The 27,765-nt window shown below is 40.6% G+C and overlaps 1 protein-coding gene across 3 annotated transcripts in view; it reads left to right on the top strand.

Moving 5' to 3' along the window:
• Window positions 1–18,650, top strand: part of VWA3B (von Willebrand factor A domain containing 3B) — a 204,806-nt gene extending 186,156 nt beyond the window's left edge. Inside the window, exons 24-29 of one of the 3 annotated variants that reach the window (XM_042981227.1) lie at window positions 2,570–2,694; window positions 4,148–4,285; window positions 6,618–6,718; window positions 17,536–17,755; window positions 18,001–18,147; window positions 18,579–18,650. In XM_042981227.1, the coding sequence (XP_042837161.1) occupies window positions 2,570–2,694; window positions 4,148–4,285; window positions 6,618–6,718; window positions 17,536–17,755; window positions 18,001–18,039 (623 nt within the window). In that variant the 3' untranslated portion in view covers window positions 18,040–18,147; window positions 18,579–18,650. Of the gene's footprint in view, window positions 1–2,569; window positions 2,695–4,147; window positions 4,286–4,911; window positions 5,074–6,617; window positions 6,719–17,535; window positions 17,756–18,000; window positions 18,148–18,578 lie in introns of those variants that run through there. The other 2 variants (XM_042981228.1, XM_042981229.1) reach the window with 2 other exon arrangements.
• The last annotated feature ends 9,115 nt before the right edge of the window (window positions 18,651–27,765 follow it).

Raw genomic sequence — 27,765 nt, 5'->3', positions numbered from 1 at the left:
GTGTTTAAACTCAAGTAAGACAGTTTGGAGGAAATACATTACGTATAATCAGTCATTTCTATTAGTGGCTCGTTAGTAAACACTGACTCAGACAATTAAATGCTAATGCATGTGTTACTGGATGTACTTAGTTTTCGTTCCCTCTCCCCTCAATGAATCTTTAATCAGGAATTTCAACCCTACCATCATAGACTTAAAAAAATAATTTCAGACTTAAAGGAAAGTTGCAAGAATAGAGAACTTTTGTATACTCTTTACCCAGATTTGCCAATTTTTAATTTTGTCATGTTTATTTTACCACATTTATTATTTTATTTTATTCCCTTTCTTTCTCTCTACTTATCTCAACATATACACATTATTTTTCTGAACTATTTGAGATTAGGCAACATTGTTGTGCCCCATTACCCCTTAATGCATCAGTCTGTATTTCTCAAGAACAAGGGTACTCTCTTAACATAATCATAATAAAGTTACAAGATTTAGGAAATTTAACATTATTATGCTACTTTTTATCTGTATATTTCAATTTTGTTAACTGTCCCAATTCTGGCTTTATATTTTTTGTCTCTAGAATAGGTCCAGTACAGAATCATGTATTCCATTTAATTAACGTGTCTCCTTAGTCTTCTTTAATCTGGAATTATTTTCCAGCCTTTCCTATCATTTTTCATGATACTGATGTTGAGTAAGGTCAATTACTTTATAGAATGTTCCGCAGATAGCTTAGACTCAGAGTGTGTATTTCTGGACAGATTGCTAGGGCATCCCATCCAGAGGCACATAATGTCCGTCTACCCTCATTAATGACACTAATTGAGATCACCTGGTCACCGTGCATTACTATTTCTCCCTTGGAAAAAAGGCCAAATAGAGGTTTGTGGAGCACAAGCATAATATTCATCGGTGACTCCTTTTCTGAGAACTTCTATTCAAAGCCTGCTAAACATTTCTAATGGAAAATATCTGGCTTTAAAATGTACCTCAGTAGTAGGTGGCTTTGGAGTGACTGGATCAGAGTGTCTGTTGTTTCAGACCAGGAGCTGGAGCAGAGCTGGCCTGGAGGAGAGCTGGCCTGGTTGTGGCTGCCGTCCTTGGCAATCAGGGCAGGGATTTCTGTGTGGCTGACTCTCTCCCAGGGTCAGCGTGGATTATCTAGTTAAGGAATGACTGCATTGTTCAGAATGGAAGTGACAAGCTGATAGCCTGGCTCATCAGCATGATGAAAGGCAAGGAGGAAGATACATTTCAATACCTTATTTTAAGTCCCTATTTGCAGGAACTGGGTCATCCTTCCTGTCCTTCAAGAAGCATTTACTTCAGGAAATTCACGATGATGAAAAATCTTGAGTTGCAAAAATTTTCTGCACTGTGCCAGAGAAACAAGTTATAATGGAAGAAAAAAGCAGGTGGCAGAGGTGGGAGGGGGGACCTGAATACCTTCTCGGGTATAATGATTTAGGGTCAGAAAATTCCAAGTTTTTATTTATTTGAAGTCTGCCTTTCTCCTCTAGTAGCCATGTGACTGGAATCACTGAAGTTCTCTGAGCCTCAGTTTATCTTTATCTTTCTGAATGAGATTTAAAACAATTAGAATCCCTATAAGGTTGTTATGTAGATTAAATATGGTCATGTACAGGGGTTCCTGGGTGGCTCAGTTGATTAAGCGTCCGACTTCAGCTCATGATCTCATGGTTCATGAGTTTGAGCCCCACATTGGGCTCTGTGCTGACGGCTCAGAGCCTGAAGCCTGCTTCGGATTCTGTGTCTCCCTCTCTCTCTGCTCCTCCCCCACTCTCTCTCTCCCTCCCCCTCTCTCTCAAAAATAAATAAACATTTAAAAAAAATTTTACATATGGTAATGTACAGTATTTTCTGAATTGGGAAGTGTCAAGTGCGTGTAAGGAGTTTTTCTGTCATCCCATGTGAAAGCTTCTCTTAGGAGATAGAAACAACTCCTGTCTTCTCCTGGGCATCAAGGGAGCTGCTTGCAATTATAAAACTTTAACAGCCATTTAGAAACCTTAGCAGAAATTCATAAGGGCAAGAATTAGCACAGGGGACAAGAAAGAAACCTGAGGCTGAAGGAAGGAGAGAATATGATGAATAGGTGTGCAAGATGACTTTCAGGGGAGTGGGGCAGGTAGAGGGGCTGCTTTTGGTGAAGCAAAGCTAAAGCCTTTTTTCAGGAGATGGAATTTAAGCTGGGCTGTGAATATGAGAAAGTTCTTACAGCCAAAGGTAAAAAGATCCAGTCTCCAGCCAGAGCAATTCCTGTTTGGAGTAAAGATTGAGAACTACTCCTGCGTCTTTCACCCCATGAACTGACCTACCTACTTGGAGTATTTCTGCAGTCTTCTGACCGCTGAGAATGGGCCACATTTTTGCCAAGGGCCTCAACAGGGGCACATTCCCTTTTCTCCAGCCTAAGTACAGGAGAGCCCTCTGGCTGAGGTGGGGGTGCGGGTGCGGCTTGTATCCAAGGAAGATGACTGGGATTGCCAAGATGGGGTGAGCCTAAGGAAATAGGCATCATTTGTCTTTATATTTTAAATCTGATTCCTTTCAGGGGTTGTGAAGAAGTGTGTGAGCCCCACCCATGCACTGGTGGGCTTCAGGTATGGAGACACCAAGGTTGTGCCCACCTCATTCATCATGCCTGTCGGGGGTGCCATGCCCTGCCCACTGCTCCAGGTACCTGCTACAGCGATCTTCTCTGGGGGCACTTTCCACCATCCCCACAGTTGTGGATAATGGGATGGTGAGGCCACTGCTGGGCCTTTGCTAAACATCTGGTTGGGCTCCTCTTGGGAGCTTGTGTTTGAGCAGGAAAAGCAGTGGCCCCTGTTCCTCTGGCCTCTTGCCTGGTGACTTTCTTGCTCCATTTTCATCTGCTAACCCCCTATTGGGTAGTCTCATGACTGCACAGACTGGATTGCATTAGCACCTGTGGCCCTTGTCACTTTACAGAAGATGGTCGTGGAAGGGAGTTGCTATAACTGCTAACTCCCTTAAAACTTTATTTTATTATTTTTTTTAGTTTATTTATTTTGAGAGAGAAAGTGCACGTGCAAGTGGTGAAGGGGCAGAGAGAGATGGAGAGAATCCCAAGCAGGCTCTGCCTCAGTGCAGAGCCCGATGCGGGGCTCGAACTCATGAACTGCAAGATCACAAACTGAGCCGAAATCAAGAGTCAGACACTTAACTGACTGAGCCACCCAGGTGCCCCAACAACTGCCCTTGAAACTTTTAACTGCAAAAGATTATATTAAAACAGATTTAATAACAAGGGCAGAAGTAGCACTTTCCTTGACATTGTAGTCAGTTAATGCCAGACCTTGATGCCATAATGCAGTTACACCTGAACATGCACTCCACAGGTGAGCTGGGCTGATGTGCTCTCTTCTGCATATGAATTCATAAAAGCTGTGCAGCCTCTGTCCCATCCTCCTGCCACTACCTGCATCTCAGTGCCCAGGCCAGAGAGTAGACCGACAGCCTCCCAGACTTCCACCACTGCCATTCCTTGGATGGGGAGCTGGGAGGAAAAGCGCTGTGAGCACTCCCAAGATTCCATGTTGGTTGTCTGCTGCCACCTCCCTGAGCTGACCCAGAGCACCTGTCGGTGCACTCTGTCCCAGACAGATGGTCCTGTCCATCTGACAAGTGCCCAACAGCCTCTGCATGCCCCTTCACAAGATCTCCCTTCTTCCAGAAGCTGTCTCTTTGTAACTTTTGCCCATGGATTCCAGGCATGTGCTTGGGGGCAACATTAAACAAACCTCCTTTCCTTTTGGTGACGGCCCTTCAGATCAATGAGGACACTGTTTGTATCCCTCCTTGTCTTTATGTGAAATAGGTTACTTTAACCAGTCTTTGTAGGATATGGTTTCCAGACCTCTGGCCATCTTGCATCTTGCTGGCCATCCCCAGGATCCTTGTCAGGTGAAGAAGTCCTGCTAAAATGGGGCTCCCCCAAACTGATCACAGAATTCTGGGTGTGGCCCAGTGAGCCTGGAGAAGTTTGAAACCATTGATTCTTTCTTAGTAGAGAAAAAAATATGTGTTTGAATTGTAGCATCAGTACTTGCTCACCATCTTGGGGTATTTTAAAATATTTGCTATGGCATGATGTTCTCATCTACAGGTTGGAGATTATGTCTTTGCCAAAATTGTGATACCCAACGGATTTGACTTCTATGTCCCTGCCATTGTCATAGCACTTCCGAATCAGGATATGGCCGAAGATAAATTCTACACAGTTTTGAAGTGTAACAACCGGAGAGTAAGTAGGCTTTCAGGGAGGAAAGGGCTTTCTCACTAGGCAGAAGGTAGCTTCTTTTACCCCTGCTCTCCTGGGCAATGCCTCTCTTTCCTGGCTCTGCCAGACGTACTGAAGGAATGATTTCCTTGGCTGTACATGTTCCCTTTGCACATCCAGTCTTCAACACAAAATCTACCCTTAGTAAGGTCACCATGGCTCCTATCTCCTTCATCAAATGGCCTTTTTGGCTGTCATTCCGCATTTGACAGCTGGGGAGGCTCATGCCGGTTTTTTACTGTCCTCCCCGGGTTCCTACAGCACCTTTCTCTCTCTCTTCCTTGCCTGCTGCTACTAGCCTGTTCTGGCCTTACATTCCCCTCCCTGTCCTCCTTATGAATTTCCCTAAATGCTTTAGAAAGCCCTTCATTAGTTTACAGATCTGATGATGTCACTTGTCTGCCTGATGTCCCCCCACCACCTTCCCGCAACGCACACATGCTTCTCATCAACCTCAAGAAAAAGCCCAGCCTGATCCCATCATGGCCCCAGCCCTGTGGAAGACTCACTGCTTCCTGAACACTGTTGGCTTCTCTAAGCCCCTAATCTTTCCCTCTTCCTGGACCACCCTCCCTATCTTCTTTCCACAGAAACTCCTGTCACCAGAAAGACTCTGCCTAACTTCCTGCTGAGGCCCTCAGGGGTCCCTCTTCCCACACTGGCTTCCTTACCAACCTCCCAGTTCCTTAAAGGCAGGAAGGCAGGGACTGTGACCTATTCATCTTTGTACCCCAGCACAGCACCTGATGAAGGTTCTCAAAATTGCTTTTTTAAATTCTTAAATGAATAACGTTGCTAATGGAAATAACATTGTCTTGATGGACCATTTAATATGCCTGGAAATTAGACCAGCAAGCAAAAAGGAAGAAGCAAAATACTAGTGGCTAACTTTATTAAGCACCTACTATGTGCCACATATACTAATCCAGGTACTTTGTATGTAATGAACAATTGAATGCTCAAAACACTGTGAGCAGGTACATTTACTATCCCCGTTTTGAGATAAAGAAACTGAAGCAGAGAGATTAAGTCACATACAGGGTAAGTGGGACAATGGGCATTTGAACCCAGGCAGTCTGGCTCCACAGCCTACATTCTGAATAAATCTCTTTGCCCAACTGTCTAGTATACAGAATACAAATAACCAGTCAATTCTTGACTATAATATGAGGTGTATTCATCAGAGGAGGAGTCATGGTAAATAAATTTTAAAATTAAGGGCAAGAAGTGAAGACCAGGAGAGCCAGAGGCCCTAGAAGCACTGTATCCAATCTGACAGAACAAGAAAGAGAAAGGGGCACCTTCTCATCAACCCAGGGGGGGAAAAAAAAGTTTGAGAAAATAGACTTTCCGAGAGCTATTTAGATGACAATAAACAGACATCTGGCAGGGCAGCAGGCTGGAAGCTTTTTTCTTTTTAATGTTTAATATTTATTTTTTGAGAGAAACAGCAACAGAGAGACAGAACATGAGCAGGGGAGGGGCAGAGAGAGAGGGAGACAGAATACGAAGCAGGCTCCAGGCTCCGAGCTGTCAGCACAGAACCCGATGTGGGGCTCGAACTCACAGACCGTGAGATCATGACCTTAGCCAAAGTTGGACCCTTAGCCAATTGAGCCACCCAGGCACCCTATCGCAGGAAGCTTTTCTGATATGCAGCACCAGCTCTGGGGATGTCTCCTAGGCAAGAGAGGGGAAAGCAAATCAAGGGACATTTGAAGAGATGTCCCTGAGCATGCCCTAGGGTGTGAGGAGAGTTGATCCCTGAGAAAGAGCTTCAAAGTCCAGGAGGGACCTTGGAATTTACCCACAGGACAGTAAGGCCCTAGAGACTAAAGCAGCATGGTCAGGGGGATAGACATTGAAGACCATTCTGATAGAGATTCATGGGGCTGATGGCGGCACATTAAGCCCGGGGTGGTGGTTATAGTTTCTGAGTCCAGGAAAGAGGTGGCCAAGGCTGAAGTAAAGGTAGAAAGGAAGGTGGTTCTGTTGAGGGATGTGTGGGCATGCATGGGCATGTGCGTGGGCAGTCATGTGCATCTTGTGTGGATGGCCTTGGCATGTGATCCAGGATATGGAGACATGAGAAACGAGAAATGAGAGCACTCAGCGATGACTTTCATTCAGCATGTGATTATCAAGCTAGGTTTTGCAATTTGACTGCCCTCTTAAATGTCACTCTGAATAGGAGAGTGGCTAGCAGCTCTTATAATGGGTTGAGCTAAACAAAATTACATCTAAATTGTGGACATTTCTGACTTAATTTGTGTGAACCCTTTTGGTATTATTACAGGAATTTTGCCCTCGGAGTGCACTTATTAAGATCAGCCAAAACAAGTATGCTCTCTCTTGCTCTCATATAAAATCACCCCCAATTCAGGAGGATCCAAAAGTGTAAGTAGACCCAACTTTTTATACTCCCTGAATTTTATTTATATCTTTGCACCTTTAATCTGTTTCTGGGTTGAGATTCATGATCTCTATAAATACTTGGGGAGAAAAGCAGAAGTGGAGGACCTCCTGCTTAAAATGTGGTTATTTTGTTTTTGTTTTAACGTTTGTTTACTTTTGAGAGAGAGAGACAGAGCGCGAGCAGGGGAGGGGCAGAGAGAGGGAGACACAGAATCCAAAACAGGCTTCAGGCTCCGAGCTGCCAGCATAGAGCCCAACACGGGGCTCGAACTCACAGACCGCATGATCATGACCTGAGCCAAAGTCGGACACTTAACCAACTGAGGCACCTAGGTGCCCCTAAAATGTGGTTTTATGATTATTATTCCTCCAACATCGCACCTCTTACTTGCTGACTATTTGTCTGTCTGCTTCTAATCTCAAATGCAACATTATTTTACTGACTCCTCAGAAAAGTATTCAATCCTGTCATGGGCATGAAGAAATTATTCCCCTTTTATTTGTAAGGGTTCAAAGCCTTCTAATGAAGTCTCACTCTAAAGCAAAGGTTAGATTAGGTTTCAGTTAGGACCATCTGCCTCTCCCCTTGCTGGAGAGGGAGAGTAAGGTGTTGGCCCTGGTGCCCTGTGCCCAGGTGAGCATGGGTGAGTGGGTAAGTGGCAGTTTCCAGGGGCTACAGTGGGGTGAATCCATTTTCGTCTGAGGAAATAGTATTGTTAAAAGCTGGAAAGATAGGTTAAAGTCAGTAAGAAGAAATGCAGGCCTAGAAAGCAGGCAAAAACCCAAGTCCTTGGGGCCGATGAGGGGCATCACAGTTGGAGTCGGAGCCATGACTTTGGAGATGAAGGGTGAGGGAAGGAGCAAGGGTTAGGGAAAGGGATCATGAAAACACCCTCCAACTTCACTTGGAGTTTGTGGGTTGTCATGGGTGCCAACCTTCATTCTCCTGATGGCATCACCTTGTACTTCATAAGCAGAAACCATCAGGTGTCTCTCCTCCACTCCTTTTCCTCCACCTCTAGGCTTGTGGAAACTTCTTTCTCCCTGATGTCAAAATCCCTTCTCTTGTCCAAGGCTGACCTGCCCACCAGACTCCAGAGGCCTTCCCCACTACCCAGTCCTTGCTCCATCAGTTATCCTGGATTCTCTCCTATCTCCCTAGCTCCTCTCCTGATTCCTTCACCTCAGCAAAAACCCAACTTTGCCTCCCCTAACGTGCATGCATTCACACACCCGGTCCTAAATCCATAGAGCTCCCTTAGTTCTGCCATGTGACCTGGCATGCTCCCTCCCTTCACAGCTGCTCTCTACGTGGCAGTCTCATGGGCTGATGTCTCCTCTCTCTTGCCTCCTCTTCCCCCTCCTTAGCCTTGGGTATTGGCTCCCTCCCTTATCCCTGTGTGAAGCTATTCCCACAGCGGCCACTCAAGACCTCTCACATGCTCACACTGAGTGTGTGGGCTGTTTCAGTCTATTTACCACTGTCAACCACCCCTCCATCTCTTGAGGCCTGTCATGGCTCCTCCTCCCTCTGCATTTCCTCCCTGCCTCATTTCACCCACATCCCTTGCTTTCACGACTCCATTTACACTAAGGACCTTGTATCTCCCTCTCCACCCCACAACATTCCTATCCTCTGACATCAGGATGGTAGTGTCTGAGAGTGGGATCCGGGATGGGCTTTTCTAAAAGCTCCCCTGCTGGTTGTATTGTGCAGACATGGCTAATAACTATAGTGGGAAGGGCCTTGGAAACTAAAACCTGAGTGCCTGTTCCAGCCCCATCCTCACTTATTTTGTGTCCTTGGGCAGGTTGCTTATCATCTAGGAACTTGTTTGCTCACAGGTGAGGATTGGAGATGGTCTGTTGCATGCTTGGGGTAAAGCAGGTGGTCAGGCCCTGGCGGGAATCCTGTTACTTCCAGCCATTCACCTGAGGGTACAGAATCTCAAATTCAGCACATCTAAAACTCTCCACAGACCCACTCTCATCTCCGCCTTCCCTGACTTAGTTCTCTCTTCCACCCACCAGTTCATGGAGTTGTCCAAGCAGCATCTGGTAGTCATCCTTGGCTTCTTCTTGCCCTTCACCCACTACTCCCCATTGGTCTCCAAGTTGTATTGATCTAACTTGCAAATACTGCTCAGCTCTACTGGATCTGGACTGCCTTAGGTCAGGTGTCTCATTTCCTGAGGCCCCTGCCTTTGGCCTCCTCCTGCTACAGTCCCAGCCCGCTTCTAGAAAGGCTGAGCAGAGGAATCTTCCTTGTGTGGAAATCTGCTCCTGCCCCTCTCCTACTTAAAAAACCCTTCAGAGTCCCCCTCCTAGGCCCCTTCTGCTTTTTGTTTTCTTTTGTTTTAATTTTAGTTAGTTAACTTACAGTGCAATATTGGTTTCAGGAGAATTCAGTGATTCATCGCTTACATACAACAGCCAGTGCTCATCACAAGTGCCCTCCTTTCTACCCATCACCCATCTAGCCCATCTTATTATTCTAGCTTAGCCTCTTGTGGATCTGATTCAGGCCTGCCTCCCTAGCCTCACTTCTCCCTAGCCACCCCACAACCAACTTCTCACAAGCCCTCTGCACACTAACCATGCGAAACTACTTGTAGCTTTCCCCCCACACCATGCTTTTTCAGGGATCTGTGCTTTGCATAAGCTAAGCATTCCCTCCCCCTGGAATGTTATTCTTTGCTCTTGGCCACTAGGGCACTCTAACATTGAACTCAAGCATCACCATCACTATGTCATGTTCCGAGACTCTAGCCCTTCTATGCAGTGAGGTGATCTCACTGCATCATGTAGCGGTTTCATTACAGAAATTTTCCCTTGTGTTGGCCATGTACTTTCTTAATTTCTCACTCCCATTATGCATGAGTCCTTGAAAGCAGATGTCAGGTTCTATCCACTTCTAGATCATAGTTGCCAAGGTCCAGCTCATAGGATATGCCCAATGAAGAATGACCCAGTGAACAAATATTAGTGGATGCCCAGCATTGTTCCTTGAGAGGTGCATGGTTTCACAGAGCATCTTTCCTTAGGTATTATTATTGAAAATATACACTACAATCTTTCATTCTCTTCCAGGTGAGTATAATGTTTCATTTATAATTATAACACATGTTTTATTAATCTCAAAATCCTACTCAAAATCATATCCAAATTACAGTACATTTTAAAGGAATATGAATAGATATGTCTAGGTATTGACCATTTTCACTAAATTCAACATTATCAATCCTATTTTAGAATTAAAATTCAATTCTTTCTATGTTGAGAAAAGCCTTTAATTGTTCTCTATCTTAGTCCTGCTCCAGGCCTTATTTAAAGCTCTTAGCTGCTAATTACCTACCCAGATTTCTAGGGCTTTCTTTACACAGCAGAAGCATTCATTGACTCTCTAGTCTCCCCATGGTAACTTCCACTGTTTTTTTCCTCTGCCTCCCCACTAGCAAGAGACTACATTTAACTTTCTTAAGCAGAGGTCATGTCCAACACACTAGGTTCAGAGTTTAATCTCTCTCTGTTTGTACAATCAGGGCCAGCAGGTGTGAGCACACAGACTGAAGGCGCAGGTCTTATTTTGTCTCCTCTGGGATTTCCTTCTGGCAGGTCCTTTCTCATCAGGAGCACATCCTCACTTACTCTATAGCGTACTGCCTCCCTTCAATTTATCTTTAGTAAGCCTTCACATCATTATACGAAATGAGACCATTAAAAAAAAAAAATCCCAGTGCTTTCTTCATGGGCTGATTAAAGAAATGTGCTATAGCTTGCAACTCCAACAGAACAGCACTTGACTAAATTTAACTTTAAAATATTGAATCCACCCTAACCGTCCATTTGGGGTTGGTCAGACAAGGGGTACATAGCCCCAGGCAGCTGGGTGGACCAGGATGCCAGACATTCAGCTCTCCATCTTCTGTACCTCCTCTTTTTCTTCTTTTTTGAGACCTCCAGTTGTGGGTGACAGAGTATTTCCCCCAGGCCCCTCTTCTGGTTCCTAACTGAGGGTGACAGACAGTGAAAGAGGGAAGTCTTTGGAGGGTGAAGGGTTCAAAACTGATTGAATATGGCCAAAACTGATGCAGAGTTTAAGTTTCAGCTCAAAATTTGACACCAAAATGATTCTTGAGGACTTTTGTCCTCCATCATCCAATATGTTCCCCATATTGCTAAATTCCAAACAATTAGTTCTTAAAGAAGAGAGTGTTTAGTGTCTCCATATTTGCAATGTGAAATCACGGGTGGCTCGCACTGGTTTGGTTTTTCTCTTTTCTTTGCTATATGGTTGAATGCATTTTCTGACAGCACAGCTGAGAGAGAGCCGTGCCTTCTGAGAGTGTGTCTGTTGGAGGGAAATGATTGCTCTTGCTTTGCCCACCTTCAGTAATGTCCCTGAGGTTTTTTCTACATTTCATGGCATAGAGATGTCTATTCTGGGTTAAAATCGTCCCTAACCTGGCTATAACTTTCTCCATTTAGAGAATACACATGTAGTTTCTCCTAATTCCAAAATGCAAGCAGACCAGGAGGAATTTCCCCTTTCTTGGTGTCCTCCCTCCTTGCCAGGCAGGACTTCTCTCCTGGGATCCTGTTCCTGTCAGAAGGCCGCAGCCTCGGGTGCTACAGGGGAAGCATGCCTGGTGGGTTTGGTGCTCTGGCTTCTGGTTTTCTCCGGTGAAAGGAAGTGACTCTACCAAGCCTTATTCAACTTCCTGCTGTGAGGTGGTTGAGTACAGGCTGGGGACTGTATGTTCCTCCAGGCAAGGTGCCCCAGCAGGCTTGAGCTGGATTGCATACCTGGTGTCATGTAACTGGCTGAATATGCCTCCCAGGCATAGCTGGGATCCACTCTCCATTCTTGACAGAGCAGAGTTTGGACACATTACCTCTGAGGTTCCTCCTTAAGGAGATTCACTTTGAGGGAATTGGATTTCTTGAAAAAACTAGCAACATTCTAAATGTGAACAGGAAAGGGCACCTGGGTGGCTCAGTTGGTTAAGTGTCTGACTTCAGCTTGGGTCATGATCTCATGGTTTGTGAGTTCGAGCCCCGGCCTGGACCCTGCTTAGGATTCTGTATCCCTCTCTCTCTGCCCCTCCCCTGCTCACACTCTGTCTTTCTGTCTCTTTCTCTCTCAAAAATAAACAAAAAAAAATTTAATGTGATCAGGAAAACCAGAGAGAACTAATCATTTTCTCTATTTCAAAAAAATCACTGGACATCCGAAGGAAATTGCTGGGCAGCGAGATCCTGAAGGCAAGGACTGTTCTTTTCTTGATGTGTGATTGTAGTTGTGTGGTCTTGGGTGCATGGCTGTGTACGAGTCTATGGGAGAGGAGACTACTCTCCTAGAGTTCAGATGTGTGCTGTCCAGGTCTGTGGTCAGCTCCTGATTCCTGAGTATTAGTGTTCATTGTCTTTCTTTGAACAGTTTAATCATTTTCCATCAAACCATTTAAGAATTTGTCCCAAAGGAAATAATAATTCTGTGCTGGTTAACATTCCTCCCTTTCCTCTATGTAGTGTGGCCTCACATTGTCTTCCTGACAGCAGTGATATTAAGTCTTTGATTGAAACCTCAAGATTCAGTGCTGGCTCTGACATTACATGAGATGAATCACTTCCTATAATCTTGCCTCATCACTGCTGACTATTTTTCCCTTAGAAGGAGCTGTGCATCTAAAATCATTAAGCCTCAGTATGTCATTAGCTCCCTCGTCTCTTCTGGTCAGATTAGGACCCCCATTTCCTAGGCTGGAGCAAAGCCCTTAATAAAAAAGCAGTTCAAGAACAAACCCTGCCTGTGAGTGTCCCATATTATCTGGAGGGACAAATGCCATTGCCTATTTTCAGAAAGCATTCTGCGGTGCCCTAATATAAGAGAGCATAGAGAATCATAGCGATTTCTAACCCTGAGGGCCAGTGGTAACAATTGGGATGGCAGCAGCCTTATCAGTCTCTCCATTTTCTGCTCCTTCCATTGTTAAAATTCAGGGGTCTCGTGGTCCTCACCAGACATCTATTCGGTGCCTACCCCATAGGTCCTCCCATTCTAAGATTGGGTTTCTGACAGACACTTAGAGCAGAATAGAAACGAGGCCTCAGGAAACCAGTGAGACAGGGAAAACTGGCAAGCTGGCATTAATCAGGCGAATGAGGTGGGTTTTGACCCAAAGAGGGTGTGGAGTGGGTGCTCAGCACTTTCCTCCCCAAAGTGGAACCACTGCTTCTGAAGAGCCAGTGGAAGTCACCATGCCTGGCTTCCCTCACCTTACCCCCACCCCCTGACACACACATACGTAATTTTTACCTGTTTGTCACATTATTTAATCAAACCTAGAGCCTAAAGTAATTAATAGGACACTGAATTTTTCTCGGTTTTGGTAGGAGATGAGGCAAAAGAAAGCCATTTAGCAGCGCCTTTCCAGGTATGCTGATGCAAAATGTCCACTGGCTAGCAGTCTGGAGCATGGCCACCTTCCCCCTTCCTCAGAGTGGGTTTGAGCCAATCAGAGTGGAGGGGCATGGGGAGGGCTGGGGAGGGGGGCGCAGATAAGAACTCTCATATCAGATTCACACCTACCCTGCCCCCCCTCCTGCAAAGGGACATTTCCTGTGGAATATTTTGAACTTAGTTGACATCAGTAAAATGGGATAGCTGCTTACATGACATGAAGGCTTTCCTTGATCAAAATTCTGGTCTGCTTTTTATTCTGATCATGACAGCTTGCATATTTTTATTCTTATTCCAAAGTATGCATTGTTAATATAATTTTAATTTAGAAATTAAAAGCAAAAAGAATATGAAAAAAAGCAAAAAGAATATAAAAATAGTTCCACATTTCAAAAGTAATCACCATTTGTATTTTGGCACATATCCTTCTAGAGTATTCTCTCTGCTGTGTTGATTATTTTTCCTTAAAATAAAAATTTGTGTTTCCCCTCACCATTTATGACAGCTATAAAAAAATTTTTAATGTGGAAGAAGTGACAATCTTACTGGAATTCTTTTCCCTGAGGCAACAGTTAACCATTTGATGGAAAGGTTTCTAGTCACATACGTTGTTTGTGACTTTTTCCCCACTTAACAATATATTACTTGCTTTTGGCATGATGGGGACATGTTTTGTTTTGTTATTGCCTCCCTGGAATTTAATTATCCAGGTGGTGTGTGACTTATATGACCAGTCTCCCACTGAAGACTAGACATGTGTTGCTTCTCGGTCTTTCCTGCCCTTCTTACTGGTTTCTTTGCATGATCATCTTCCTGGTATCCTTCCGGTAGGTAGGTCAGCCTCTCTTCCACCTTTCTCTTTGGGTGCCTTATTCTCTACTTTCTCTCTCTCCTTCCTTGTTGCTCTTCTTTCTGAGAGCTTTTAGGAGGTGGACTGGACTACAACCGATCCTGATACTTGGGAGATGTACATGGGAAAATTTTAGAGACCATTTCTTTTTTTTTTTTTTTTTAATTTTTTTTTTCAACGTTTATTTATTTTGGGGACAGAGAGAGAGGGAGACACAGAATCGGAAGCAGGCTCCAGGCTCTGAGCCATCAGCCCAGAGCCCCACGCGGGACTCGAACTCACGAACCGCGAGATCGTGACCTGAGCCGAAGTCGGACGCTCAACCGACTGAGCCACCCAGGCGCCCCTTTAGAGACCATTTCTAAAGAGTAAATAGAACGTATCAATTTTGTCCATTCCAGAGGGAAGCAGCAATGTGAGGAATAGTTGATGGTAATGTAGGTAAGATTTTAGATTTCACAGAGGAGGGGTGGTGTCACAGCCTTGTGATTTCAAGATGAGTCTGAGAACCCAGCTCACAGAACTTACACATCTACATAGGTGCTGGGCTCATATTTCAAGATAATTTTGTTTGTGGCCTCCTGAGAAGGCTTTCTCCCATTTTACTGCTGTTGCTTGGGCCATTTTTTTTTTATTGTGGTAAATACACATATCATAAAATGTATCATTTTAACCATTTTTAAGCATACAGTTCAGTGACATTAAGTACATTCACATTGCTGTGCAGCCATCACGGTCAGCCAGTCCCCAAATTTTTCCATCATCCCAAACCGCAACTCTGTACCCATTGACCACTAATTCCCCATTCCTTTGTGACTGACATTTCATTTAGCATAACGTATTCAAGGTTCATCCGTGTTATAGTCTGTGTCAGAATCTCCTCCCTTTTTAAGACTAAATAAGATTGTATTGTATTATATACCACAGTTTGTTTATCCATTCATCTGTTGGTGGACACTTGGGTTGTTTCCACCTTTTGGCTATTGTGAGTAATGCTGCAGTGAACATGGGTGTTTGAGTTCCTGCTTTCCTTCTTGTCTATACATACACAGAAGTGGAGTTGCTGGATCATATGGTAATTCTATTTTTAATATTTTGAGAAATTGACATACAATTTATATGGCAGCTTTACCATTTTTATATTCCCACCAACAGTGTACAAGGTTCTAGATTCTCCATATCCTTGCCAACATCTGTTATTTTTTGGCTTTGCTTTTTCTTTTCTTGGCAACAGCTATCCTAATAGGTATAAAGGCCATTTTTAAATCTCTCTTGGGAATTATCTCCTGAGTCTTTGAGCCAATCCTTGAAAAGTATCACATGTAGTGAATCTTGATCTTTTGAAGAGGGACTTGATTGATGCAATTTTCTTTTTAGAAATAACTAAAAATATTTTCCCACTCTTAATTTTTCCTTGGTAATTTCCAAGAGGATCTGAAGTAGCAGTGATCAAAAGTTATTCAGAGTGAAAGCTGGGTGATCAAGGTGGTAGATACTTCTTATGGGAACAAAATAAGTTTTAACACCAGGGAACTGGTGTTTTTAACTTACCCTGAAGGCCCTGAAAAAGGCAAGTCCCCCAGATGGTGTGCCATGAGGACATGGCTGGAATGAAGTCATGATGTTCCCAAGATACCTTCTTTGAAATACAACATTGCTGGATAAATAAACTGACCAATATATTTTCTTATATTTTTTTATAAGATAAAAAAATATTTTTCATGTTCTTCCCATTTCCTCTACCCTCACCCCCCCAGTCCCTGGCAGCCAGCCACCATTTTACTCTGTTTCTATGTCACATATAAGTGAGATCACACAGTATTTATCTTTCTCTGACTTATTTCACTTAATATAACACCCTCAAAGTCTATCCTTGTCACAAATGGCAGGGTTTCCTTCTTTTTTTAATAGCTAAATGATATTCCATTGTATATGAAATATATATATAATACATATAACATTTTCTTGATCCATTCATCCACCAATGGACACTTATGTTGTTTCCATATTTGGGCTATTGTATATAATGCTGCAGTGGAACATGGGACTACAGATATTTCTTTGAGGCAGTGATTCAGTTGCCTTTGGAAATATATCCAGAAGTGGGATTGATAGATCATATTGTAGTTCCATTTTTAATTTTTTGAGGAGCTTCCATACTGTTTTCCATAGTGACTGTACTAGTTTACACTCCCATTAACAGCATAGAAGGGCTCACTTTTCTCTACAGCCTCAGCAACATTTGTTATCTCTTGTCTTTTTGATAATAGCCATCCTAACAGGTGTGAGGTAATATCTCATTGTAGTGTTGATTTTGATTTCTCTTGTGATTAGTGATACTGAGCACATTTTCATGTACCTTTTGGCTATTTGTATGTCTTTTTTGGAAAAACTGTTCAAGTCTTCTGCCCATTATTTGACTGGATTATTTGTTTGGGTTTTTTTTTTTTTTAAGTAATTAGTAAGAATTTATTGTGCAGGATTATTAGTCTTTTCAATATTAGGTTGTATGAGTTCCTTATATATTTTGGACATTAATCCATTATCCGGTGTATGGTTTGCAAATAGTGTCTCTCATTTCTTAGGTTGCCTCTTTGTTTGATTGTTTGGTTCTTTTGCTGTGCAGACGTTTTTCAGTTTGATGTAGTGCCACTTATTTTTGCTTTTGTTGCTTGTATTTTTGGTGTTATATCTAAAAAAAATCACTGCCAGAACCAATGTAAAAGAGTTTTTTCCCCTATGTTATCTTCTAGGAGTTTTATGGTTTGAGTTCTTATTATTTCCATTTCAGGTTCATTTTTGTGAGTGTTATAGGATAGGAGCATGTGGATTCCAGTTTTCTCAACACCATTTATTGAAAATACTGTCTTTCCCCATTGAGTATTCTTGGCTCCCTTGTCAAATATTAGTTGATCATGTGCACTATATTTTCTAAATGGTAAGACTAGTTTTATGACTTCATAGTCAAATCCAATGTCAGTTAAATTAAAAAGTATATTGTTTTTGAATTTGGGAGACATTTTTCTGATGGTACACCATACAGTAATTAGGGAAAACTGAGGGTGTAGAAGAATGTTTCTACTGTACAAGCTCCAGTTCAGTATGTCAGGAATAAACTGAACTATGATGTGGCCAAGCTTATAATCCTGGGGTGGACAGAGGTCAATTCTGAGGCATGCCAAGGGACGTCTTGGGCAGGAATTGTTGCTTCATTCACTGACTTGGTCAGGACAAGGTCCAAATGACATTAGATTCTTCATGCCATGTGAGGCTCCCACAAAGACCTGTGGAAATGAACCTCATGGAATAAAATGCAGCCCAAACTATCAGGGCCACAGGACCTCTGCAACTCCATTCCATGGGAAGAAGGCCAAGGGACCAAAAGCTGAGAAACACTGCAGGGCTGGCTTGGACATCTCTGTAGACACAGCAGCCACCAAGACCAGGGTAATCCTGCATATTCTCTCTCTCTCTCTCTCTCTCTAGGGAGGATGTGAAGACAAAGAATTCTACTTTCTTAATATGGCCACTCAAAGAAACTGACACTGGGGATTTACAAGAGCTAAGACCGGAGAACCCTAGAAAGAAGAAAAAGAAACCTTCCAAGAGGTTGCCTCTCCAGGAAACGGTGTCCTCAGAATCTGATGACTCTTCTCATGGCATCAGGTCCCAAGAGTCCTACCCCAAGAAACACCCCAAGCCCAAGGTAGGCGGGGGACGACATCGCCTATCTCCGGAACACCCTGAAACCTCTCTCAAGAATAGTGCACATGAGGTCACTCCCCAGTTTCCAGGCCAGTTTAGGTCCCAGAGTGGCAAAAACTCTAACACCCTTAAATAATGCTGACATCCACTTCCCCAGAGAAGGTCCTCGGCCCAGGATCTGGGAGTCAGCCAGCCACACCATCGCTGCCATACCTCCACCTCAAGCAGCCCTGCCTTTCCTCCTAGAGCCACCCACAGCAGCAAAGGGCTGAGGACCACTGCTGAGAAACCTTAAAGCAGTCTAGTGGCAACTATGTTTAAGAGAGCCAGCATTCCTCCAGGGCTGCCTAGACCTCAGCCAGTCAACACTGTGGAACTAGCCTCTCTGCTGAGGTAAGACTGCCTTTCATCCTACCCATTCCTACCCTGTTTGTAAAACAGGTACACTTCCCTGTTATCTCCCACCTAGATCTCCCATCTGTTTGCGATGTTTTCTGGCTTTTCCTAACCATTCTTTATCGTATTATTTTCTCTGTCCTCACCACATTATACTCAGTCTTTTGGTAAATTCATCATGCCCAGAAGTTTAACCTGACAGATTACTATCATAGGATTTTCAGCTATTTTTTTTTTTGGAAGGCAATGTACTTATAATCCAAGCCTGCAGACTTGTTTTAAATTAATTATCTCATTTAAATTAGGGATTTTATCACTTAATGTTAAGACTGAAATTAAGATCTAGTAATGTGTCTGAGATCTGCAAAACAAAATTATTAATTTCTGGCAATTTTTATTGAGCCCTCTCTAATTGTTTTTGTCTGTAGTCTGTTGTAGGTACCTCTAGTTGAGTGCGGAACCACAATAAAAACTCTTACATTGGAAACATTTCAAAACTATTGTATTGTTTGTTTATTACTGTTTTCTTTGAACACATTTTAGCAATGACATGAAAGTATTCACTTCTTTTCATTAATTCCTTAGTGAAATTAGCTTCACTAATTTCAAAAATGAAATAGCTCCCCAAATTCTTTTTCTAGTCAGCAATAGTCCCATAATAATAGGGTACAGATGATTATTTTTTTAATGGTTATTTATTTTTGAAAGAGAGAGTGTGAGCAGGGGAGGGGCAAAGAGAGAGGGAGACACAGAATCTGAAGCGGGCTCCAGGCTCTGAGATATCAGCACAGAGCCCGATGTGGGGCTCGAACTCATGATCTGCGAGACCATGACCTTAGCCTAAGTCAGTCGCTCAACCAGCTGAGTCACCCAGGCACCCCAGGGTACAGATTATTAATAAGACAAATATTGGATGCTAGGAAAAGATGGATTTTAGAGTATCACCACTAATACTCTAAAAATTTGCAATCAGGGCGCCTGGGTGGCTCAGTCGGTTGGGTGGCTGACTTCGGCTGGGGTCATGATCTTGCAGTCTGTGAATTTGAGCCCCGCATCAGGCTCCATGCTGACAGCTTGGAGCCTGGAGCCTGCTGCGAATTCTGTGTCTCCCTCTCTCTCTGCCCCTTCCCCATTCGCACTCTGTCTCTCTCTGTCTTTCAAAAATGAATAAATGTTAAAAAAAAATTTTTTTTTAATTTGCAACCTAATTAAAAATTGTGTTCATATTCCTGAAAGCTAGGGTGTCACCACGGTCATGGCAAAGAAATTAAAGGAGGAATCTCCTTCCAAAAATATGAAAGAAAAAGGAACATCAGCTCAGCATCAGGGTAAAGTAGTAATGTAGTGAGGAAGGAATTGAGGAGTGAGGAAATGATCCAGAACAAGACAGGAGACAGTGTGTGGGGAAGCAGTATGACTCCCCACAGAACCCAGAGGTTTCTCATAGGCTCTGGAATAATCATCCAGTTTTGGTTTGACCAGTGGAGAACTAGTGGGGTAGGAAAGAAACCATTCATCAAGTCATATTCATTCATGCCTGCATACATGCAAGTATTCATCTTAGGCTGTATGCATTCATTCAATTATTCAACAAGCAATTGAGTGCTGACAGTATGCCAGGCTCCAGAGAGATTCTATCAGCATTTGGAAGGTACTTACCTTCTCTATCTTACCTTTCTGCATCTCTACTTTATTTTTGGACCAATCACTGTTGTCTGGTTTAAAGGCATGTACAAGGAATGAACTACAAGACAAATATACATAAGAAAACTTTGTTGATATTACATTACAATGCATGATATTCTCAATGACATTAAGTGATAGATACAGTGTGTTGTACTTTATAGATAATGTCCAATTCAGTGTGCTGGGGGAAATTGTAATAAAGACAGTGTATTTCTACTTCCAGCCAGTGTGGAATAACAGGAACCTGATTTCATTCCCTAGCCCCTGCCTGAAACAATTAAAACACCAGATAAAATGTATGTAACCACAGTTTCTAAAACATTGGACATAGGCAATGAAGTACAGGATCTCTGAGAAACAAGTGAGGTAAGCCCCATGAGTGTGCTGCTTATTTCCTGGAGTCAGTTTCCAGGCTACAACAAAAGGATCAGGAACCCAGGCAGAGCCCGGTACCTTCTTTGAATGAAACTAGGATTCTGGAAAGACCAAGGCAGCTGGAGTCTACAGGATAGAGGGCTGGAGAAGAGACAGCTACTCACAGAAACAACTCTGGATATATGTACATAAGCTCCTTTGAGTCTTCAACTCTGTACTTACTAGTGCATGGCTGTGAGGAAACTACTCAAGGTTGGAGAAAGAACTTTCCAGAAAGGTCAGAGGGAACAATCCTTACAGCTCACATAAGGCTGGGAATACCTCCTGTTTCATCCAGTCAGTGTAGAAAACAGATATCTTTATTCAAGGAGCATCAGATAGAGTACTCAGAAAATGTTTGCTTCAATAGTGGAACAAAATTGGCCTTAGACTAAACACTTCTCTGGTCCCATATAATAAGGCTTAAAAGCAAACCCTAGAGGAATAAAATTGTTTCCAAATAACCTATGTCTCAACACAAAGCTCAAGAATATTTGTAGGGATTAAAAAAAGACCACCCAATAAAGTAAAATTTACAGTGTCTGGCATTCAATCAAAAATTACCAGGCATACAAAGAAACAAGGAAATAAGACCCATAATAAGTTGAAACTAACTCAGAAATTGCACAGATGTTGAAGACTACCAGAAACGGTTACTATGTTGGTATATATAAAAGATTTTATATTTTATTATTTAAATCTCTTTTAAAGATAGTTGGCTGTGTGTAGTAATTTCAATAGTACACTAATGCATTTCATCCCCATACAATGCACATACATCTGTATTCATTGCCTCAGGTGATTGTGTGTTTGATTTTCACTGAATAAATCTATGCCTTTTGCATATGCCAGCCAGAAGTAATAAATGGGGTTCAGTCTGTCAAAAAATAATAACAGTTATGTATCCAGATTTTATGGCCACCCCATATAATTGGCTTGGATCATAAGTAGGGGTGGGGCCAGGATGGAGTGATTGACAGCAATACAAGAACTATATGGAATGGGTACAGTTTGACTCTCTGAAAGAGATCTGCTCTTACTAGAAGAAATGGAACAGATGTTCAAGAGACTGGATGACCACTTAAGTGATGTAAAACAGATCCATGCATCAAGTGACAGACATTACCTCTGAGTTCCTTTTCAACTCCAGGAGTCTATGGATCAATGAGTTAGCCTACTACCAATTCAGAGTAGTTCCACATAGATGAGAAACAGTCCTAAAAGGGGGGAAATGTTGTAGGCAACACATTTAGACAAGAGAAATTAATTAAGGGAATAGAATTGAAAAAGAAGTAAAATTATATTTGCACATGATAAAAGAGCATACCTGAAAAACCAGAGAGAATCAATGATAACAATGATTTAAATAATGTAAGAGCTTAGTGAGGTGCAAAATAGAAATTTGGCATACAGAAATCAGTAGCCTTTGTATGCACAATGATCGGTTAGAAGATATATTGATAGAGAAAAATCTCATATACAGTTGCAAGAAATAAAATAAAATATAGCTGATTCTTGGGGCGCCTGGGTGGCTCAGTCAGTTAAGTGTCCCAACTTCAGCTCAGGTCATGATCTCATGATTCGTGGGTTTGAGCCCCACATCGGGCTCTGTGCTGAATGCTTGCACGGAGCCTGGAGCCTGCTTCAGAATCCATGTCTCCTTCTCTCTCTGCCCCTCCTTGCTCTCACTCTCTCAAAAATAAATAAATGTAAAAAAATATTTATAAAAATATAGCTGATTCTCATTATATGTGGTATTTATGTCCTGTAAAGTCATCTGTAACACTGAATTTAGCAAATACTAAATCGTTGCCCATAGAGAAATACAAGGTTAAGTTCCTGCAAGCCTCTGATCACATCATTTTCACTTATAAATATATAACCTTCTTTTGTCTCTCTGTTTAAAGATACCTTACTTAATATATATCTACAAACATAGAACTCACAGCCAACAGCACTATTACTCGTGCCTGAATGAAGATTGTATAATACATATTTTCTTCTTGCACTTAGGAATACTAGATAGTACTTCAACATTACACTTGGGGACAGTTTTAAACAGCGAGATCACTAACAACACAAAAATGTAGAAAATGTGACACTAAATTTACTATTGAGAGGACACTTTTTTAGAGCAGGAGAGCTGAAACAAGGCAGTCAGGTGACTCATTTTTTGCCACTCTGAGCATATGTATTTCTACAAAATGTATTGACTATTGATTTTAGAATTACAAATAAATTTTAGTGAGTAGGTAAATTCACAAATAGAATCCATAAATAATAGGGATCAGCCATACCTAAAATAAACTTAACAATAAATGTGCAAAAACAATGAGAAAAACTTTAAAACATTCCTGAAAGACAAAAAAGTAGATGTAAACCTCTGTTGGTTTTAGAATGGATGGCTTAATGTCATCAAGATGTTAGTTTTCTGTGAGTTCATTTATTAAAGTAACACAATCCCAATAAAAATAACTGCAAATATTTCATGGGGTTTAAAAAGTTGACAGTAAACTTCATATGGAAAAATAAACATGTGAGAGAGGCTAGAAAATACTAAAGAAGAAAAACCACAAGGGGAAGGACTCATGCTAATACATAAAACACTGTAACATCGTTATGCCTGTGTGGTGCTAGCACAAGAAAAGAAGACTAATGGAATAGAGTAGAATCCAAAAACAGACAAATATATGTGGAAATTTAGTGTATTCTGATGATAGCATCTCAAATCACTGGAACTTTTTAGTAACTGATGCTGAGATGGCTAATGGCCATTGGAAAATAATAAAATAGATCCATGTTTCATACTACATATAAGAATAAACTCCAAATAGATCCAAGTCCTAAATGTAAAAAATGAAAACATTCAAGTATTAGAAGAAAACATGATTGAATTCCTCTATAACATGGTTGCAGAGAAAGGTTTTTTGACTATGATTCAAAATCCAGATGCAATAAAAGATTGCTCAGCTACATAAAAGTTGATTTTCAAACATGCATTACCAAAGAGGATCATAAGCAAAGTCAAAAGACAAATGATACACTGGGAGACATTGTTTGTACAGTATACCACACAAAGAGTTGATGTACTAAAATATAGAGAACTTTTAAAAATTCAGGTAAAAGAAATGACCAAAAAACCTGGCACAAAAAATAGGCAAAAGATATGAACTATTCACAAAGATTAAAGAATAGACCTTAAAATGTGAAAAGATGTATAACTTCACTAATGATAAGAAAAACGGAGATTAAAACTACATTTAGAGAACTTCTGGTAATATGACAATGTGAAGTGGTAATGCAAATCATTTCACAAATAACAATTTTAAGAACTGGATAAAATTTTTTAAAAATCAAGTATTTAAAGGTACAATAAAATGTTCAAAAGCAGGCAGAATATGAGGAGTTTATTCTCCAAAAACTATGAATGGAAAAGTTAAGAACTGTGAGGTTGTGACACTCTAGCCTAAGGACACTCCCCAACTTTCATGGCCAAGACAACAGAAAAATGTAGCCTGACTGGCTCAAGGTGCCAGAGATGAGTTCAAAGCTGAAGTGGAAATTTTAAAGAAGAAATCCTGGCATCAAGAAAGCGCAGTAAGAATGAGCCATGAAATCTTGAGCAAAAACTCTGTTCTAATTCCTGGCTGATCACTAAATTATGCATGTGTAAGGGCAGACCCAGGAAACCCTGTTTTGTTTTGCTTTTTTTTTTTTAATGGAAAGTAGAGAGGAATATACTTTTGCGAGATAGAGCTATGTGGAGCAAAGTCTGTGTACTTGTTACTTTTGAACTGAAATACATTTCCAAACCACATACAGTTTAGGCAGCAGTAATCTACTCTTAAGGGATTAAAGTGTCAGGGGAAAGAGCCTCAGACTGGCAGAGCAGTTGAAAATTTAAGCAACTAAATTGCTGAAAGAGTATGCTCCAAAATCTGCCCAAATCTTTGGCTGACCACTAAATTATTGGCCATAGGGGAAACACTGAAGGTAGCAGGGTAAAAGGCAGCAGTGAGAATCCATAGAACAGAATCGAGATTTGAACTGCTTCATACTACAGGAAAGAACAGTTTGCAGTTTGAGTACAGGCATGATAATTTATTAGAATAGAAAAAAAAAAGCAAGCAAGCCAAAATTTTTTTTTAATTTTAAAGCCTTGAAGAACGCAATAGAATCCAGCATAACAAGAATATATTCCCTAAAGTATCCAGTTTTGAACCAAAAAAACCTGAGTAGACATACAAAGAAACAGGAAAATGTGTTCCATTTTGATGGATCAAAGGCCATCATTAGAAATTTTTATTGAGTCCAGATGTTGTATTTAGCTGACTTTAAAGCAGCTATTATAAATATATTTAAAGAATTAAAGGAAAATATAGTAAATATGAAGAAATTAATAGAAAATCTCAATAGAAAAATGAAGGTATTAAAAATGCAAAAGGAAAATTCTAGAGCTGAAAAGTACAACAAAACATATACTAAATGGACTGTGAACAGCAGAGTGGGGAGTCTTTGAACTTGAATATAGGTTAATAAAAATTACCCAATCCAAAGAAAAGCAGAAAGGATTGGAAAAAAGCAAACAAAACCTTAGAGACCTGTCGAATGATTTGAAGTGTTTCAAAATACATAAAATTGGAGTCCTAGAAGAAGTAGAGAAAAAAATTTTAAAAATTGGAGACTTACAAAATGTTGTGGAAAACATTAGTAGATCTAACAAGCCTAAGTAATCCTAAACATGATAAATACAAATAAAACTGTTCCAAGGCACATCATAGTCAAATTGCCAAAAGATGATGATAATGAAAAAACCTTGAAAGCAACCAAAGAAGGACAATATGTTACACTCAGGGGAACAATGACACAACATGAAATGATTTCTCAACTAAAACAATGGAGACTAGAAGATATAGGAATGGTAAAGTGCAGAAAGAAAAAAACTTGTAACAATTATATATTCAATGAACTATCTTGCAAATTAAAGGTGAGAGGAATTCCACTGCAATATGTTTGAGTAAACTGTTAACACAGTACCCTCTGACAGATAACTATAAACTCTGGACAAAATACAAGTAATAACTACCCAGAAACTCTGGAGAGTGACTTAAGGCAAGCAGATTCTGATGTGGCGAATTTCCTAGCATTACGTATTTTAGCTGGAGAGCAGGCTGGGGCAGGAAATGGTCAGTGCCACATGTGGAGGCTTACTCTCTAAATGAAAACACATAGTCTTTCTGGGTTGAAAAACCAGAAAACCAAGTTTGGAGATAAGTTCTGGAAAGTGCAGAGAGCATCCAAACAAGGAGAAAGCCAGAAACAGGGAGCCACAAATTTTGTGTATATAAACTTTGCCCAAATCTCTCACTGACTCCTTAACCACATATGCACAGGCAGGTTACAAGATCACCATCCAAGGCTAAAATTGCACAGAAATTTGATCTGCCATCCAAGAGGCAGAGATTTCCATTTAAGCTCAAGAAAGCTAAAACCTGCTTAAATAAAAATATCAAGGGTTCTGAGTGATGTTACAGAGTCCAGAATGTCTGCAATCTAATATTCATGAACTCTGGGATACAACTTTTAAGTTATTCAACATATAACCATGAAAATGTGATCCAGTTTCAAGAGAAAAGGCAATAAACCTGATATGACCCACATGTTGGATTATCAGACAAGGAATTTAAAGTAGCTATTACAACTATGTCCATTCAGGTAAGCAAAAGACGCTTATAACAAATGAAAAGACAGGAAATCCCAGCAGAGAAATGATAAAAAAAAGGAAATTCTAGAACTAAAAATTATATCTTAAGTTTAAAAAAAAAAACAAATGGGGTTATCAACAGAAGTGTCAGTAGATCTGAGATAGATCAATAGAAATTATCTAATCTAAAAAAGAGATAAAAGAATTTTTTAATGAACAGAATTTCAGGGAATTGTGGGGCTATACCCCAAAATTGAATATACTTTGTAACTGGTGTTTTAAAATGAGAGGAGAGAGAGAATGGAAAAAAATATTGGGAGAAGCATTGGCTGAAAAATATCCCAAATTTCTTGAAAGACATAAATTTATAGATTCAAGAAGTTCAGTGAACCCCAGATAAAATAAATAATAAGAAAATCATAGTTACAGTGTTGAAAAACAAACTAAAAGAGAAAATCTTGAAAGCCTCCAGAAAAAAAATGACAAATTATATAAAAGGGAACAATAATTAGAAATCACTGACCTCTCATCAGAAACTATAGAATCTAAAAGGTGGTGGAACAACATCATTAAAGTGTTGAAAAATAAAATTTCTCAACCCAGAATTCTATCAAATTTGAATATATCAAAGGAAAATATTTTTCAAAAACAAAAGCAAAATAAAGACATTTTCAGATAAAAGTAAACCAGGGGAAGTTATCATCCGAAGACTTGTACTGTAAGAAATGCTAAAGGAATTTTTTTAGGCTAAAAGAAATATATATAACATAGAAAATCAGATCTTAAGGATGGAATGACCAGCATCTGAAATGGTAAATATCTAGGAAATATTTTTTTAACTGTTTTTTCCTCTCAATTCCCTTGATATAGATACAATACATATGGCAACTATAGCATTAAAGGCAACTGGTTGAGTGGTAAATGGGTCTATATGGTTGCAAGATTTCTAGATTTTAAGTAGTGGGTTTTAACTTCTTTCTCTCAGCTCTCAAATACACCAACACACACACACACACAATGACTAAAGATATATACATCATCTTAACCTTGACTTATATTCCAATTTCTAGAAAACATTCTTTTCCATTGTGCTTGGTACTTTCACCAAGGTAGTCCACATGCTTCTGCCATGAAATAAGTCTCAATAAATTTAAAAGAATTTAAATCATACAGAATATGTTGTTGAACTGCAATGAAATTAAGTGAAAAACCAATGGCAATAAGATATTAAAATGTCAAAATATTTGGAAATTAAACATATTCCTAAGTATAGCACAAAGAAGAAATTACCAGGTAAAATGACAAATCAAAAAGTTAGTTATTTGAAAAAAATCAATAAACCCCTAATTAGTAAGAAAAAAGGGAAAGAACAGAAATTAACACAGAGTGGTTATCACTAGAGATCCTACAGACATTAAAATCATAATGAAAGAATAATTTGAATAAATTTTATCCTGAAAAATTAAAAAACTAAGGAGAAATGGACCTTGAAAAATAAACTAAACAAAACTGACATAAAATGAAGCAGAAAATCTGAATGACCTATCTATCAAGGAAATTTAATGGGTTATCTAAACCCTTCCCACAAAAGAAGTTCCAGGCCTGGATGGTTTCACTGATGAATTTTGTCAAAGAGTGAAAGAAAAAAATAACATCAATTTACACAAAATCTTTCCGACAATAGAGGAAGAGGTAGTATCTCAACTCTTAAGAGCCTAGTAGAACACTAACATGAAAACAAGGGTTACAATAAAAGCAAAATACTATATAAATTAATCAACCTATATAATACTATATAAGTTAATCCAACC

Source organism: Panthera tigris, chromosome A3 (assembly GCF_018350195.1).
Source record: "Panthera tigris isolate Pti1 chromosome A3, P.tigris_Pti1_mat1.1, whole genome shotgun sequence".
In the NCBI taxonomy this organism is placed as follows: domain Eukaryota; kingdom Metazoa; phylum Chordata; class Mammalia; order Carnivora; family Felidae; genus Panthera; species Panthera tigris.
Note: the sequence above shows the minus strand (reverse complement) of the source record. Positions and strands in the feature narration are given on the sequence as shown.